At 43.4% G+C, this 18,998-nt stretch overlaps 1 protein-coding gene across 2 annotated transcripts in view; it reads left to right on the top strand.

Annotated features, from left to right (window-relative positions):
* Nucleotides 1-18,998, top strand: part of MIGA1 (mitoguardin 1) — a 457,181-nt gene that overhangs the window by 288,376 nt on the left and 149,807 nt on the right. For both annotated transcript variants that reach the window (XM_069232246.1, XM_069232247.1), the window contains exons 9-12: nt 10,083-10,201; nt 11,026-11,098; nt 13,159-13,245; nt 16,468-16,566. In XM_069232246.1, the coding sequence (XP_069088347.1) occupies nt 10,083-10,201; nt 11,026-11,098; nt 13,159-13,245; nt 16,468-16,566 (378 nt within the window). The remainder of the gene's footprint in view (nt 1-10,082; nt 10,202-11,025; nt 11,099-13,158; nt 13,246-16,467; nt 16,567-18,998) is intronic.

Here is an 18,998-nt window from a genome sequence, read left to right as displayed (position 1 = left end):
GGTATACTACTGCCTCGTTTCTGTCAACTTCTGTTGAGATGGCCTAATATCGATTCCCAGGTAATGGAAGCCCTCTCTTGTGGTCCCCATCTGAGTTGGGGATCACTATCTCTGGGGTCCATGTGCCCAGTTAATATACTACCAGTTTTATCCCAATTAATATTGTACCTCGGTATTTCTCAAGGTTACAAAACACCAATAAGACAGCTGGCTCAGAAAGGTACAATATTATGTTTACATACAAGGAGATCTTCTCAGGCTTTCCCTAGATCTCCAGGAAGCCCACTGCATCGTTTCCAGTCCTCAGCCATCATTCCGGGGGCTCTAGGCACAACATAAACAGGAGGGGAGAAAGGGGGCACCCTTGACCGGTCCCTCTCTCCAAACCAAAATCCTTCAAGAAGATGCTATTCATGTTAACCCTTGCCACTGGGTTGTGATATAGGAGTCATACCCATCTGCACACCTTCAGGCCAACTCCCATTCTGGCCAGAACCCGAAAGAGGCAGTCCCACCTTATGGTGTCAAATGCTTTCTCTGGTCCAAAGACACGATTGACAGGAGGAGGCTCATATCACATACATGGTCTAACCAGCAGTGGAGGCAGCAGAGATTCTTTCTCACTGCTTTGTGAGGTATGAACTCAATTTGATCTCTGTGAACCAATCCTGGAATGACTTTTGCCAATCTGATTGCTAGCATATGGCCAGGATCTTTACCTCTATGTTAAAAAGGGAGATTGGTCTTTAAGGAAAACAGCTGGTGCTCAGCTTCCCGGCCTTAGGTAGCACACCACAATCATTGGGGTACGTAGTTCTAGGGGGAGCTCCCCTCCCTCTAGGGCCCTCGTGACCATGGAGAGAACATGTGGGGCCACTATTGATTTTTTTTTTTTATAGAATTAAACTGAGATAGTGTTGGGTCATGTTGTCTTCCCTGGTTGCATCAACCCCAGCATCTGTCAGTTCCTCCAAGGTGAGGTCTTGATCCAGGCTCATTCTATTCTTAGATATAAGCTGTGGGAGGGACAACACTCCCAGGAAGGTTTTGATCTCTACCACTGAGTTTGGGGATCACAGGCTATAAAGGCCTCAGTAATAATGTGCGAACGTCTCTGCTGTACCATTATCAGTCTGTATCTGAGAGCTATCTGGTGCTTCCAGCTCATCCCACCTACCAGGCCACTTGTTTCCTTTAGCTAAGCCATGCTGCTTTGTCGCCTACTTCATACAGTTTTCATTGGGTCCCTAGGAACTGTTGTTCAGACAGATAGTGAGACAGATGGTGGTACTCCTTCCTTAAGGCCTAAAGGTGGAGTTGCTACTCTATATCCTCCAGCTCAGCATCACCTGTCTCCTCCGCTCCGATGTGGCAATCCAGTGGAACTATGGATTTCTCTTTGCTTCTCTTTTTGTGAGAAATAATGTTGTGGGCTCTGTCTCTAAGCACTGTTTTATAAGACTCCTGGGGTGTCGCATTCTCCTGGAAGTAGAGGTCAGTGTCAGTACAGAGTTCACACACTAACTCAGGGTCCGGAAGGTCCCAACTGTTCAGTCACCCATTAATCCTCCTCGACCCAGTGGCAGCTGCAAATAAGAATTTTAGTGGAGCGAGGCCTCTAAAGGCCTCTGGTCAGGTGTTCTATCACTATATTGTCTGGGAATTCCCTCATAGGCAACAATATATAATCTAATCTAGAGAAAGACCGGTGCGCCCTGGAGAAGAATGAATAGGTCTTCTCCTCTGAGTGTCTGTCCCTCCACACACCCATAAGGCCCCTTGCAAATGAGAATTGTGCCAATGGAGGCGGGGTCTACACCAGGCTTGGGTGGGCCCTGTCAATAGAAGAGGCCATTACTGCATTAATGTCCCCACCTACTATTTGTAGATCCACAGTCGCATCCAGCAGGATCATGCTTAAAGCCTCGAATACTTGCTTGTGAAGCCTGGGGGGGGGAAGAGGGTAGAGTATAGACACTGATCATCAGGAATGTTTCTCAGGCTATAGTGCCCAAAACCCCCACAAATCTGCCTAAAGGGTCATGCCATGTACGCTCAACTTAGAATGGGTTTTTGTAAGGCTAGATTGGTGACTCCTCTTGATGTCCAAGTATACCTGGAATGGGCTGGTGCAGTATATTGACCCCTGCTAAGCCAGGGGCACTTTTTTCCAGCCAGTTGTGTGTCCTTCAGCAGTAGCAGATCGGTAGCTTGGTATTATGTGACCACCCCTCTCTTCATATTGCTCAGGACACCATTAACATTTCATGAAATGATTGTGAGGGGGCTGCCGCCTCCATGTTTTGGGTGATTTTGAGGCTACGGACACCATCCCCGTAATCCTCCCTCCCTTGGGCTGGCATTGTGTCATTGGTCATCTATGGAGTGGGTTACTTCCCACTAAGTGGGGTGTAGGCTGCCTGCTCCCCTAATGCATCTATGTCTGCCACCACCGGATCCCCATTGCCGCCCCTGATATATGTAACCTTAGTGCATGGTGATGTGAAACATCAAATGGCACAACTGTAATAAAAAAGTAATCCAACAGCCATGTGTAGTGGAGAGCAACCACACCCTCAAACCAAACTCCCCCTACTCAACACTTCTGCCATGGAAGTATCTGTCACCCCTCTGTATATTCCTCCCCAACATAACCTAAGAAAAGAAAGAGCAACAAATAACGCTTGTATTGGGGGTGACCCTCATATGACTTTTACCTGTTCAAATGTCTCCTCAGGGACCCTCTCTCCCCATCTTCGGAGACCTATCAGCATGAATTGGTACCCCTGTCTCCCTGTTGATCAAACACCCCTCTTCCCAACCCCCACAAATGTCATCTGGGTTTTTATCATTCCACTTGGTTTCTCTCAGGGTCACTTTTCCACAGGATTCTACTGTTATGCAGGAGGGGCACCAAAAGGATATTGTTCTGCTCAGGAGTGGGCCCCCAAAAAACCCAGATGCAGTTGCTGTGCCTTCCTCCACCTCGGTCCAGAGGGCCATTTGTTGACCTCACCTGCCTCTGACTGCATCTGGCACTGAAAGGCGTGGCCCTGTGGCAGGTGTCATGATATTGGGTGGCTTCTGCAGTGGCGCTCCCAGCCATGGAAGGTTCCTCTGTGGCCCTTCGCCAGATGTCCTAGGGTGAGCCAATGTAAAAGGTATTTTCCCTGAAAGATGATTTTTAAGCAACCTGGAAACAGAAGCATGTATTGTATTTGCATTGTTCTCAATTTCTGCTTCACTTCAGAGGTCAGCTGCTGGTATTGTATCCGTAGTGTGTAGTGAAAGGTCATCACCCATTGGGACTCCAGCAGAAACGTTTGTATGTAACGATAATATCCCTATCAGTGTAGGTAAGCAGACATTGGATAATTGACCTAGGGGCATGGTCCCTCCATCCCCACCCATTCAATGCAAGTTTCTAGGGCTGTCCTAGATTCTTTGATTGCTTTCAATATGGTATCTGTCGAGCGTCCCTCTTCTCTAGGCAGACTGTCTGCCACTCCACTTTTTGGAGGTGTTTGCCTGGTGCATTTATCTAGAGTCACCTGTGAGGACATTGTCACCCACAAACACCATAGCAGCTGGTGGTTCCACCTCCTCCAGAGACCCCAAATCTGGTCTTCAGGTGCAGGGGTCCACATAGTCTCCAGTAAATCCCCTTGATGCTGCTTTCTCGACAGCAATGGCCCTCTTCCATGATCAAGGGGCGATGGTGGACAACGCAGTTCTATCCTCCCTACAAGGCATCCTCTCCGAGTGCTCCACTGAAGGTTTGTCATGTTCCAGGAGTGCCTTGTTCTTGCTGGTCCGCCTCACCTCCTTTGGCTACAGAGGGACACATGTAGCCGCTGGCTCCTTGGGCCCCCTGTTTCCCCTCTGTTTGGCACTTACTCATGCGGCAGACTCCTCAGACTGCGCCACCTCCTACCCTGAACAAGGCCCTATTGGATTGCTGTGCTCCCCTCTTCCTGTAAGGGGGTCTCCCTCTGGGTGCTCCACATAGGGTTCCTTGTGTCCCCAGGGGTCCCTGATTACTATTGGCCCACCTCTACTGCTCTAGAGGGGTACGTGGAGCCTCTGTGTCCCCGGTCCTCCCTCTACCCCCAAGTTAGTTTTGGTCTTCCTCCCTTCAAGGCTGGACCTCTCAGTCTTACTGCTGGGCCCAATTCCACCCTATGGGCCCCTCTCCTGCACTAGGCACTGCAGCCCACCTCACCCCAGCCTCCACAGGAGGGAGGGGCATGGCACCCGGAGACATGGACCCCTTACTAGGTCCTACAGGCCTCTGTACTTCATCCCATACAGCAGTTGCGCGTGGTTATGATCTACGTGCCCTGCCTGCAGGGCCTCTGGGGCTGAAGTTAAGTGGGGGAGGGTGGAAGAAGGGTGGTGGGTAGGAGGAGGGTCGCCACCTGCCTCCGGTGATGGGACTCAGTTTCCCGAGCCCAGCACCTCTTCCGTTCCTTCCTCAGGATGTGGCGATAACGGAATTGAACCAGCTATCGCTCCATCACCTCCCTCCAATTATCTCGGGCCAGGTGTATTCTCCTGGGGGCTTCATTTGTGGTGTGTCCCTACGGATGCAGTCTGATTGGAGAGTCTCGACAGGAGCTCAGAAAAGCTTGACCACCATCTTCAACCACCAGGCCATGCCCCCGATCCTAGAATATTAGGACAAGTAACAACTGGTGGGAATTCCAGAAGTTGAGAGTTCTGGTGAGGCTCCAAAGGGCTTTACATGCACGGTAGATGAAAATGGTAAAAATGTGTAGACCTGTAAAACCCATTAGCAACTATTAAAGTCACTTGCCGACTGGGGGCCGTATTACACAAAGTGCTCCGTGGGCGCAGCAGACATGTGTGCCCAGTTTGCGCACCACAGGCCACTTTGGTATTACCAAAAGGACTACAGAAGCTTGTGCAGCCCTTTCTGTAATGTAGTGCTGACACACATATAGCGCCAGCTCTATCACTAGAGGGTGCTCCCTTATTTGCAAGAGGGCATGGCCCCATGCAAATGGGGAAGTCCCTGTGCCTCTGCGTCCCCGCCATATTATAGACGTTGGCGCAGAGGCAAAGACTCTGTCAGGAGGCACACTGACAGTGCACCACCTAAAAGGACTGACAGTGTGCCCGCTGACAGCAGCCCTCTGGCGGGGGGCCACTGATATCCCTTTGCAGGTGGGTGCAGTCACTCAATGCACCTGCATGCAAGGGGAACGCTGATCCCCCTTGAAAGTGCAGGCAGGTTGCTCCCTGCACAGTGAAAGACAGAGCAGCTTGAGTATGTGGCTGCCCTCTGGGCAGGGCATTTAATGTAATAGGGCGCACTCTCTCTGTTTGCCCCAACACGTGTTTTAAGGTGCGCTGTGGTGCAAACAGAGAAAGTGCACCCTATGTATAATAGGGCCCTGTTGTATCCAGTCCAACAGACATGAGCCAGTCTACAGTAAATTTACTTTTCTCTGTGACACAAAATCACATCCTGTGATTATCGTTAAAAGTGCTACTGCTTCATGCAGTTTGTGATGTGTCCTTGCCCTATACAATTCAGAGAAATATTAGGGTGCTCAACATTTTGAGTTTATTTTTAAATGTATGCCTTATCATTATTGCTACCTATTCATCAATCAACATTAGGTAAATATCTGTCAGTCAGCCATACAGTGTTTACTCTTATAAACATTCAATCAGGAGGAGCCTCAACATGAAGCTGGATTGTTAGACCACATGAGTAAGAGGCTGCATGCATTGATATGAGCTGTGGTAGAGCACCTACAGAACCAAAACCATCTACTCCCCAATAGTTAGCAGGTTTTTGTGAGAAATCTAAAGTTTGCCTTTGATAATTTGGCACCTGCAGCAAGGTCTTCCACAGGCAAAATTGTATGAGGCAAATGAACAAGACCAAATGTTTACAGTTACGAAATGTAAAAGATAACATTATCATACACATTTATTTATAAGTTAAAAGTGTTAATAGTGCAGTGACACAAAAAGGGCTTGCATCTAAATAGGACAATAAAATTAATACAACAAATTACTGGTTTATGGACCTTAAGTTATTGAAAATGTAAAGCAGCCTTTGTAAGAAAACATAAACCTACCAATGAATTGATAGTGGTTATCAAAACATAGACATTAAAGGAAGCATGACATTACTTTTTCACACTGAATAATGAAGTGCTCCACAGATTACAAGAGAACAGGCATTTGAAAATGTGTGTCCTTTGCAGGCATAGTTTCAATCAATTGACACAAATGTCCTTATTTGAAAAAGTAGATAACATGACGGACATCATGTCCAAATTGTATAATCCCTTCACTTCAGAAACTTCTAGTGAAGTCTTTTTGGGCACCTGGAAACTGGTTCTCCTAGGAAAAGGATTATCCCTACTTCCCAAGAGGACCACATCCAAAAGTCCAGTCATCACTAATATTATTGGTTTCTTCCTGTTAGAAGCACCTGTCTATGCTCCTTAGATTTTTCACATGTTTCTCCTCAGAAAGGAAGATCCCCAGCAAGCAGGATTCTCAGAGATAGGTGCTAGACCTTCTTAGCCTTATGGGTCAGCAGGAGAACATCTTTTCTGGCCTCTAGAAAAGACTTTCAGTTCCAGCGTTGAAAAAATGAAGCAGAAGTCAGCATTCCTAAGTCCTTTACACTGTAGACATGAATTATTCCAAATGGGTATGCGTTCTTTCTTCTTTCTGCCTTGAGAGGTGTTGCAGATGTTTTGTAAGCTGGTCTTAATTTTGATTGGTAGCTATTCCTCAGAAACTAGTTGAAGTCCCCACAGATTTCGCCCCTGTTTATGGGGTACAGTGGTTCAATTACTGATCCAACTTGGCACATTATCGAAAAGGTAAGCTGCAAATACTTTGGGCAGTTTTGCAAAATAGCAGAAATTAGGTTGGTCTGGGATTTACTCTTTCCTACCTCCTCCTAAAACCTTCCCCCTCTCATTCATATAGGATGAAAGCAGGATCCCACTTTTCTGTGCACATGTGACTTCCCTACCTAGGGACAGGGGCTCCTCTGGAAATGTGAGATGTTTCATCTTAAAGGCAGGAATGTGCCTGTTGCTTCCTTTGTTACAGATGTAAAAATAGAAAGTGATTGGAAGGGAAAACTTTGATCAGTGTCTGATGGCCTTCTTGCTTGAGGAAAGTAGTTAGGAATAGCCATTAATCAATTGTGAGCCATATGGATCTCAAGTGTGTGAAGGGGAGGAAGAGCTCCAACACAGAAGAGCCCCCAGAAAAAGTAGCGACTTGTAAAAGTCACTTTTCTAAGAAAAAATATAAATCCACATTGGCAAACGATTTTTATTCTTAGTTACATGGTGGAATATCCTTTGTGCATATCTGCTAACTGAAGTTAAGGAGAATAGGTTTTATGAAACTGTATGGGCCTGATTCACAAAGGGCCACAGCCCTCGTGGAGGTGGCCCCGCAGTCATGGTGGGGGGTGGTGGGAGGCTGCACTCGTGGCAAGACCTCGGCAGTGGGAACATGCGGTATGGTCCCATTTGTTTAAAAGTGTTCAACTTGGCTTCAGCAAACTAGCTCTTAAGCTTATGTTCTCCTTTTAAAAAAATTCCAGTGTGGATGCAGCTTACATTCTAGATTCATACACTATTCAGATATTCTGAACTGTGACAAAGCACAGTTACAGCTCACTTAGTATTGAATCTAGCAGTTTAGTTGTAAACACAAGTTCAAATTTTACTTTGAACATTTAGGCTATCCTGGAGTGCTACATGCCTGTTTCACAACCAAAACCGCAGGGCTTGCATCGATTGTGAGTGGAAAAGCTTATCTGCGGGCTTACATTTGAAATTTAGGCAACTTGTGTCATTTGTACACACTAACTAATAAAAACATATCAAACATGGCAATTAAATAGCATTAAGGTTTTATCTAGAAATTGAATGCGCATTTAGGACCTGTTTGACAGTCAGACTCCTCAGATTTCAATAATACCAGTTATCAAGGCAAATATATCCTGTAGAAACATGGCAGAAAGTTAATTTGTTCTCACAGTTAGCATTCTCAAATCCATAAAATCAAGAATTAAAACAGAACAGTTGAGCAATTAAAACACTTGCATCTTTGAGGAATAAAACCTACAGGGTATGTACTTAGTGAGAAATCTTTAAAAACTGTCTCTAAGGTGATTACAGCCACTATATCTGTCATATCTGGTACATTCATTTTTATTTTGGCTTCATCATTTTATCTGTTGTCCAACTTAGTGTATCATGTGTTCTTTTTGATCACTTGAAAATTCTAAGAGCATTGGATGGAGTCTGTGTTAGTAAGGGAATATTTGCCATTGAAGAATCTCATTTTACTTTAAACAGGCACCATGGTAGTCTCATATTATGGATCTTATCTGTCTCCATAATGCTATAAATTCTGTCCATCTACATTACTTTTGTACGAAGAAGGATCTCTTGCTTCAACAAATTACCATGCACCTGCTGGCCAATGCAACAAGCACACTTGGGAGATACTTGTCAGAGTTGTTCCTCTTAAGTCTGGATTGAGTCCTAAATAAAACACATAGTTTGGGGCATTTCTCTTCAAGAACCTATGGATTTCTTGACTCCTCTGCTTCCAACAGTTGTCAAGGAGCATGACCAAAGAGGTGCCATTAAGTTCCCCTGACATTCCCTTTAGCAATTTAAATCCAAGTCTTTACTCCAGTCCGATTTGCATTGGCACCCTCACAAAATCTCTCCCTGTATTGCACTGGAGTTCTTACCAGTACAATAGCCGACCTTGTTTGGCAACTTAAAGGCTGGCTTCTAGTCCTGGTCCTCAATTCCCCTTATAAGCCACAAACACCTAAGCTTCTTGGTGCTGAAGACCTGAACCTGTACTGTCAGACAGTAACTTGACACGGCTTAGTTTGGAAATAGCCAGGTTTTAAGATGTTTCCTTAGGATTATTTTAGAAAATTGAACACAAAGAGGTGATAGTATGATATACTTATATTACTAGAGAAAACTTTCTTTGTATTGGCATATGTTGCAATACATTGCCTGCAGACCCTCTTCTTATTGATGTTCCTCTCATGGATTGGTCAAGTGCTGTAATTGAAGGTTTCTGCATTGCCGGACTGCTTCATTTATCCTGCATAAGGACTCGTGTGTAGAATATGGTTGATATATAGCTACAGAAATGAATATTATGTAAGCTGGATGCTCTTCCTAATTGGGATAAATCGGGAAAGTGTAGTAATATTCTTTCATTTTGCTTCATAATGCTTGTTCGCTATTCCTCAATTTGTCTTGATTTCTTGTCATTTGTTTTATGAACATTTCTATCTGTAATTCTCAGTTTCAATTACGCCTGGTGTGCCTTCAGATAATCAGACCATTCTGTTCATGGTGATGTGAGTGCTTAAGCGTAGAAAGCTGTGGTGTAAAAAGTTTGTTCTATTCTAATCATGCCATGGATGTGTTTTCTGGTCATGTGCTTCTTGAAAGTATCATCTTAGGTTGGGGAAAACTCATCCTCTGTCTAGCTTTGTGTTATTTGCATCTCAGTCTTGGTGCGGTTATCATTTCATATAAATCTATTGACTCCTCATTAGCAGTGCCAGATCCTATTCTGTTAATATGGTAGCCAGTCACATGAATAGCAAAATATGCAAACGAGTTGCAGTGATAGATTAGGTTTCATGCTCTTGTTTCCCTTTGTGTCTGCTAAAAACGGAGCATTCTTTTTAGATCTACCCATAGTTTGATAAGTACTGAGGAATGCTTTTCAAAGTATGTCCTATTTTCTTCATGTGATGTTGATGCTTAAATACAGAAGCATCAATCTAAATAGTTCACTTTCCACTAATGTGTTCAAAGATGCTAGCAAGTCTATGCTGTCTCCCTGCCTTTCTAGTGCTTACAATTAAATTGTCTGGACCTTCAGAAGACATTGAACTTAATGATTGATAACAATGTGGAAAAATCAAAGCATGTGGAGTTCTTTTGATATTGTAGACAAAAAACATGAAATCACAATATTTTTTTAGGATAACCCTTTTAAGTAATGCCTGCCATATTTTTCAGCTTTCAGAGCAAAGAGGCATGCGTAGTGCAAGCAGCCTGGACTCTCTTAACCACTGTCCACTATATGAGGAGGCGATGCATCTTGCAGAAGAGGGTAAAGTTTACTGCCGAGTTTTAAGGTTGGTTTTTTCCTTTCTTATGTAGCAACTAAAATGACATTAAGGGCATTGTATTAGATATTGTAACTGTAGGAACAGTTATTCATTTATTTTATAGTGGCTCAGTATTCTAAACACATTTAAAACTAAGAGTTATGTTGGAATCCCTACTGTCTGCTTTTTCAATTGGTGATGATGTGCCAACATTTTCTTAGCTTCACAAATCCCAGCCTGAGGATTTGCACGTCAGGAAAATAGGTTTGTTATCGCTTTTTTCACAATTCCAGCCCCTGCAATGTATAATCAAAGTCATATTTTTTAAGCTTCTGATATGCTCATTTAGAGTGGTGTGCAATTCAATGACACGTTAGTGACAAATCCGCTATATTCGACTAATAATCCATGAAAACAAACACCAGCAAAATGACGATAGCATTGAAAAACATGCAGTACAACGTACAGTATTGAAACATGCTACTATATGTCTTACTGCCTTTTTTGTGCCTGGACTCTAAATAATGTGGTAAGATGATACTGCCTAAATGCAGTAATGCTTTTACCATATTGCACTATTAAACAGGGATCTAGAGCCAACTTGCGTTTGTATTAATAAAGAGGTTCAACATTTGGATTTCACTATATGTTTTTTTTTAAACTTTACTTTACGGCTGACCGCATCTTTTTTTGCATGAACTACCAATTTATGACTGGAGAACAGTGTGGGACATACAAATATTTGAGTTCACTATTCACAAACTGTTGGGAAAGGTGGTTATCCGTTTCAAATAACCACGTGCTCATGTAAGCGTTCACTTAATTGGAAACCTTTTTTCCATTTTACGTAGGACTGAAATGTTAGAGTGTCTAGGAGACAGTGATTTTCTTGCTAAGCTTCATTGTATTCGACAGGCTTTTCAGGTAATTGTTTTGTTGTCTTGTCAACTGCGTACAGTATGTGGCTTTATGTTAAACTACTGCTTTGCTCTTTTGCACGGCTTGGCATCAGTGCTTATTGTTAGAAGCAGAAACAAAATCCCTCATACCAAAGTAGACCAAATGTTGGATGTCTATACTTAGAAAACCTCAAGTTGGAATGTAATTTGTAAGCTCTACACTTTATTTTAAGAACTAAAGGTGCTCTTCTGTGATTCTGTGATCATTCCTCCTGAACCTCTATGCACAAAGGATGCTTCTCTTGATGTGCAGTACTCACCTTTAAAATAATGTAGTGAATCTTAAAATTAATTATCTTAAAATTTGAATAGTGCATTTTTGGACAACTTCCTAAAGTTTTTCCTATTGGTTACAGCAAATCCCTTTAAAATAATGTAGTGAATATTGATATTAGGTATCTTAAAATTTGAGCAGTGCATTTTGGGATGGCTTCCAAAAGTTTTTTCCTGTTGTGATATACGTAAGTAATCAATAACAAATGGGGATTATTCACTCGCTTTTTAAGTGACTGGTCGCTTCATTCACATTGAAATGGCTGTTGGTGTAGATTCCTTTAGTTATTTAGATCAGGCAACAAGGAAGTATTGTTCTTGTTGAGTCCGTCACTTCTTTGGGGAAACGAAAATTCCTAGTAGATGGAAAAAAAAAAATACAAAAAGCAAATGCAATTTTCCCCAGCCTAAAACGTTTAAATTGAAATGTACTTTCTATGTAGATTTTTGAGCCTATATAAACTAAATGACTCTTGGACATGTAGTGGTCTCCTAGTATATTTAAAACATTAATATTTTAGAATTGCCCCTCTTCTGAGTCAAGGGTTTCTCATTCTGCACACATGCTCGTCAGGCAACAGCCATTCCTATGGGAGGATACTGGCAGTTGTAAAGTGACCTCCTCACTCCAGGTCATTACGGACACGGTCTTCAATCCTGATAATTCCACCTACAAATCATTGATTCCAGGTGTGTTTGTCTAATTAGTTCAATGGAAGCAGAACTTGACTACAAAACCCAAAATTTATCTGAATATGGAAAAATGCCCAGACCAGGAACAGTTGTTATGACACGGAAAGAGGAGGTTACCCTGGGTAGTTACTTCACAGGGCAAGAGATTGGGTTGGTTCGAGTTATGCTGAGGCAGTGGATCTACATGTACCACTCAAAGGTCTACAGTTGCATGCCATTTCTTCTGTAAAAATGTAAATGACCCTTCTGTCCTGGAGTCCATCCTCAATCGGTCTCCCGGTCAAAGTGAAAGATGTCATGGTGTTATAGGGAGAGCAGGAAAGAGAACACATGTATTTTTGACTGCAGGTTGTGGCACTGCATTTTTTTGTCTTTCTTTAATGGTTGTCATAAATTGCATGCACGCCAGATGGTACAGAGGCTTCGGCTCAGCATCCATTGTATAGAGTTATGTTGATATAGTGTGCAAACGTTGAAAATGAAATGTGGGAATCATTTTACCCTAACTGTAATTAAAAGCTTATATCTCTATAGATTTACAGTTCAGTTTTGGGGGGAAAAAATAAGTACCCTATGAAAGAAGGCTGGAATGTGTAAAATGTTTCAAATTAATTGTCGAGGTTTCTGGCAATTCCCCATATTTTAGATGACAATTGTCAGAACTTATATTTTCAGAAGTGGTATGGACATGTACAATTTGAGAGGAAACAAAAATCAGTTGACTGTACTAACTGATACTTTTGTCATTTGTGCATGTTACTACTTTCACGTCACATGGAAGTTGTGTAAACTTCCACAAGGAGTGTCTTCTTGGCACTGAGCTGCCACATTAGAAAGGCTTCGTGTTCCTCCACGCTTCCCTGTGCTTCGCAGGAATCTGTGGTATGTCGATAACGCTGGCCATATCTAAGTACACGCTGAAGTTATTTACATGGCATTTTTGTCACACCAATTCAAAGCTGTTTATCAAGTCCTTATCTCTCAATACAGTTTAAAATACTGCATGACTTGCGTTCAAACAGTGCCGTTGTACTGTGCTTTCTTTTTTATTTTTTTCAGCTAATTCTTTCAGAGTCGTCCAATAGGATATTCCTGGTGGAGACTACAAGGAAGGTGCTCTCTACTTTGATGGCGAAGACTAGAAAGGTATAGCAAAATGTGATTTATCATTTTTTCATCTTTCATTCCACCCGACTGTCTGACTTCGAAGTAAACACTGGCATGACATAGCAACTCCTACTGTGCTTGGCTTAGTGGAGATATTTCACATGTATTATTTAATTGACATCCACATTATCCTGGGAAAGTATGTACAGCTAAGTTTTAACATGAAGTTTTTTTTTTTATGCGACGGAATATGAAAGACACCAGTTAATCGCTTGTCTGGCTCCTTCTCCTTTCCAACTTTTTATGAACATTAAACTAAACAGGAAGTGCATTAGAAACTATTTGTACAGCTTTAATATTTTAGCTGGGCCTGAGGACCAAACTTAAGGGGAACGAACTACACATTTTAACCATAATCACAATATATATGCAACCTCACACTTGGTTTCCTTTTAGCTAGCTAGCTACCAAATAGAAGGCCCACGATCAGAAATCTCATCTTGATGCTGTGCACTCTAAGGCCTAGAGTTGATTATAAATAAATTCAAGTGGTTCACCTTACGCCCTATCACGACTCATCTAATGAAGGAATATTTCATTGTTTTCTGGGAAACATTGTGTGCATCTACATCGAAAAGTGCTATATGAGATTCAGGGAGGGATTCCTTGAAGAGACTTGGGGCCAGTTATACGAAGACATTTAGCAGTGATGAAGCCTGCAGCTCACCAAATCATAGGGTTTCTAACCGCGAAATCTTTTTTTATTTAATGTGCCAAAACCATTTTGTGATTAGGTAAGTAGTTATTTTTGCAAAATAGGAATACAATTTCATAACAAATTGCAATTTAGAAGGGGTTTGTTTTTTGCATCCCTTCCAAATTTGAATCGCAATGCTTAACCATTGATAGGTTGGTTACCCACTTCACAAAAAAGGTGATAACCATTTGCAAACGGGAAGGGGTTCTCTTGGAACCTCTTTTGCTTTATGCAGGTAAAAAAAGACAAATGTGATTGGGCAGTGGTCCAGTGGACCAATTGTTGCCCTGACCATGTTTGCGGTGCTCTTGAAGAGTGGTTGCAACATAATTTCATCTTTGCCTACATTTGTGGAATCGCACAAAAGTTGCCAAACCATGATTATTTGTCATATGTAAGCCGACGTCAGGAGCTGACGTGGGCTTGAGCCAGGTCTTGTTTAGGAAGATGTCTAATGCCAGTGTGGAGACGGTCCCAGAACTCTGGGTCATGTTTACTAATTGAGCGTGTGTTAAGGAGGGGTGCTTGCAAGCTGGTGGTGGGTAGCTGGTGTTGTGCGTCAAGTGGGCTGGGTGTTGCTGAAAGGTATGGAGGTGTGTGTGTTGTGGCAGAAGGTGCAGGTGAAAGTTCCTACTATGGATTGTGGTGTGGCGCAATGGCAGTGTTTGTTGCAGGGTCAAGGCGGCGGAAGGAGGTAGAATTGTAGCTCTGGATGGCGGTTGGACGAGGGTTCCCGTCACTGGGCATGGTCCAGGCACGGAAGGGCACAGATGGGCTTGCCTTTAACACACCAGCGGCACCCCCACTGTGTGGCTGCAATGTAGCTGCCATTAAATAACTCCTCTGAGGTGGGAGGGGCACTAGGAAGCGGTGGGTGGGGCCAGGAAGGTGAGGGGAGGTGGGATGGGGTGGAGCTGGAAAAAGGAGCATAAAAAGTGCAAAAAGAGGCAGCAGCAAAAGCAGACTAAAAGAGCCTTAAGAGGACAGTAAAAAATAAAAACATGGCAAAACAGAATGAAGGAATAAGGTGGGAATCAAGCAATAATGGAAGACTGGAGTGGAGAGTAAAAAAACGGGCAGGAAATGGGTGGAAGCAGCAGCGAAAAGGGAAGTAATAGGCTCAAGAAGAGAGTGGCATAGGAAGAAGAATGCAGCAGAGGAGAGTGGGCCTGGAAGAACATTCTTCCTGGAGATGGCTGAGAGCCAACAGAGGTAGGTGGCGAGCTGGGCCTGGACACTGCTCAGTGGGGCTGTGCTGTGGCTGCTATTAAGTAGGTCCCAGAGGTAGGAGGGGCTCTAGGAGATGGTGGGTGCGGTGGGCCAAAAACAGGGAAGGAGAGGGAAAACGGGAGGATGCAGGAGTGGGAGAAAGGTGAGGGAAAAGGGCAAAAGGGTGCAGCAACAAAAACAGACTAAAAGGGCCCAAAGAGGGCTGACAAAAGCAAAAGGTGAGCAAAAAAGATCAAAGGAATAAGGTGAAAAAGAAGCAATAGGGGAAAGACAGAAGTGGAGAGTAAGAAAAATTAGTGAGAAACGGGGGAGTGCAGCAGGAAAGAGAGCAGGAGCAGCAAAAAGGGTAGGAAAGAGAGCTGGAAGAGGCTCAATAAGAGTGGTGCAGAAGCAGGAAGCAGGAAGAAGAATGCAGCAGAGGAGAGAGGGTCTTGTAGAACGTGGATCCTGGAGCTGTCTGAGGCCCAACAGCGGTAAGTGGAGAGCTGGGCCTGGGCTCCTTCTCAGCGGGATGACACTGCGGCCCCCATTACGTAGGTCCTCAGAGGAGGGATTCTAGGAGGTGGTGGGTGGGGCTGGCGAAAAGGTGGAAAGGAGAAGGGGAGACGAGAGCGGGAGGAAGTAATGAGAAAAGGGCAAAATGGGGCAGCATCAAAAGTGGACTGAAGGGCCCAAAGAGGGCAGAAACAGCAAAAAGAGAACAAAAAGAATGATGGAATAAGGTGAGAAAGAAGTAATAGGGAAAAGACTGAAGCGGAGAGTAAGAAAAACAGGTGGGGCAACAGCAAAGACAGAGGGAAAGGCGGCAGGAACAGCAAAAAGGGCCGAAAAGAGAGCAGGAAGCGGCTTGAGGCAAGTGGGACAGAAGCAAGAAAAGGAAGAAAAATGCACAGAGGGCCTGGAACAAAGTGGATCCTGGATTTGGCTGAGTGCCAGCAGAGTGTAGGTGGAGAGGTGGGCCTGGGCAGCTGCTCCATGTTGTACTTGTTAGCAGCATTTATGACATTTAGTGGCTTATTTGAAAATGAATATGTTTTAGTGTTTTTGGTCTAGGCACACATAGCAAGGCGGCCTGCAAAAAAAAGTCATGCTTATGATGAAGCAAAATCTACCATGCATTAGGATGCAGTAAATTTGTGGTTCCTTAGCCTTACAATAATGTTTATTATCTCCTTCAATTTCAAGGTTTTCCAATACTTGTTTATGTGGATTTGCATAATGATCACATGTACTACAGTCAGTGTAAAAAGTACACTTTCCCATTCACGTTACAGAATCCAAAGAAATTTGAAGACGCTTTTGATGAAATGATATACTTTTTAGAGCAGATAAACCAGTGGGAGACTACTGAAATGGAACTTGTTGCAAGAGGGGTAAGTTCTCTTTGTAGTCATGTTTACTGAATGGGGTCAAGAGTGTGTGTAACATTACTTCTGAACGACTTTTCTTTACTATGTTTAATGACATTTCAACGCTGCCCATGACTTGGAGTTTCACAAATGGACAGATGCTAACAAGAGTGGTGTTTTGCTGCAGCAAAGCAATTAGCGAAATTGCTATTCATCTATACTTTACACACTTAAATCGTCAACTCCACCAAAACGCAATGGTTAATTTTGTTTTGTGGTCATTAGATTGATAAAAAATATGCTTTCAGCAGTCACGTTTTGTGTGGAACTTCCTGGTGTGGTTAGGTCAAACGAGAAGATAACATGTAGGTATCGAAACTTAAATCACTCTGCAAGACTTCTGCCTAATTCCAACTGTTCTAACTTAGAAGAGCTATGGGCTGACCCACCTATCATTTTCTCTTCTCTTGGCAATATTTGTGAAATGTAAAGCATAACTATGCAAGAGTGACTAGATCAGACAGGAAACAAGATGCACAATGCAAAACCGATAAGAGATAAAGATCTTAAAGCGGACCACAACACAGTAACCTGCCCCATTCCTTTTATTAGAAAATAAATTCTCAAACTGTACCTGTTTTTCCCAAAATCTTCCCTGGAAAAAAAAAGATCTGAGTGAAACAAAAACATTGTGTTCAAGAAGACAAACATATCTTTCCGATCCAAACTTGAAATATACCAATATTTGAATTTCTAATGAAATTTCAATGATTTATAAATGTAATAAAGATTAAATGTATGTTGTATGTATGCATGATTTCAGAGAACACAGCCTGTTCTCATTCTTGTGTTGCCATTGCCAAATACTGACTTGTGCTTGTAGCTATCTGTAACTTCTCCTTATATATATATATATATGTGTTCGATGGCATGTGTAGCTGCAGATACACATGCTGTGCATGTGGGTTCCGACATCTAGTGTTGGGCTCGGAGTGTTACAAGTTGTTGGGTAAGTGAAATTTTCCATATATATATATATATAATCATCTTATGCAGGTATCCTACACTAGCTATAGTGTTTAATTAGTTATGGGTGATATGCATAACTGAACCAGTTGTGGGTCAAGGCATGTAATGTATCACAGCACTCATTTCACTTAAATGTAATTTGTAACTTGCCTATATAAATATACCTGAAGGTTAGTACAGAATCAAGTGACTCCAAACAGTTTATTAATCATATTGCTTCATGACCTCACTGACCCGCTCAGTGCCTCTGACTTAATTATATCTGAACAACCCACCATAGGATGTATGCTATACTGGTTCCTCCAGACTTTTTCTTCTACCTAATAGCCGATTCTAAGATGGCTTTATCCTGGACAGTACCATACTATTACCTGCTTCACATGATTTTCCTAACTGCCTTCACATCGTCATTGGGCACCATTTCCCTTTAAATAGCAAACAGTTTTTAAATGCAGTCAGCCGCTAATTGCATAGCAACACTGATCTCCACTACACGAAAAAGATGCACGAGACATGATGGAGTGCATGGAGCAATTTCCCACATGGTTACATTACCACAGTAATGTTTCTCTGGCCCATCAACTCCAGGCCTGCAGACCGCCTTCGCATCATTTCTTCCACTCAATAGTTCAGTTAATTCATCATTCTCTAGAATTTAGACAGGGTATCCCTTTACCTAAAGACACCAAAAGTAACCAGCTGTTTTCTTCATTATGTATTATGCCACTATCAAGGAACAACGGTGGGGGGGTGTGGGGGATGGGGCTCAGTGCCAATGGAATAGGATGGTAGCTGTGGCTCTCTTGGCTGATTGGCTGAACCACACTATCCAAGGGCATCTTGCTTCTCAACCCCCACACTGCCCACCCCAGATATGCAGTATAACTAAGTACCTTCCATTGACCCTGGAGCCATACCCATTTCACCTGCACTGCCACTGAAACAACAACTTTGGCGACAGTCCAGAGAATCTGTGAGGCCCTGCATCAAGATGGAAGCCTTGGGCCGAGATCTGAGCAACTGGACCCGCCAAAGGCCCCAGGGGATTCCTGAAAACTTTGTTGGTCCTGAACCGAGCAACCGCTTCCTGGAACGTAGGGGGCACTATATGAGAGATGGCCCACCCAAGCAGGCAATCTGGTGGACGATCCTGCACGTGAGCCGAGCGACTGTGGGTGGGACTGCACATGTGGTGGCAGTACAGAGAGCTGCCTCCCTGGTGTGAGCCTTGAGCTGTTATTGGGGGAGCGGTGCCCTTTTTGGGCCTGACTGATGACCCTATTGGCCCCGACCTGATTGTGCTAGGCTGCCCTACCTGACCCAGAGGGATGCCTGAGAATAGTGTGTCCAGGTCTGGAGCAGCTGTGACGTTGCCCACGATGGCCTGATAGGCCACAGATCCAAAACCCCCAATCAGTTACAGGGGA

Source organism: Pleurodeles waltl, chromosome 4_2 (assembly GCF_031143425.1).
Source record: "Pleurodeles waltl isolate 20211129_DDA chromosome 4_2, aPleWal1.hap1.20221129, whole genome shotgun sequence".
NCBI lineage: Eukaryota > Metazoa > Chordata > Amphibia > Caudata > Salamandridae > Pleurodeles > Pleurodeles waltl.
The sequence above is the reverse complement of the archived record's forward strand: the minus strand, read 5'-3'. Positions and strand labels throughout refer to the sequence as shown.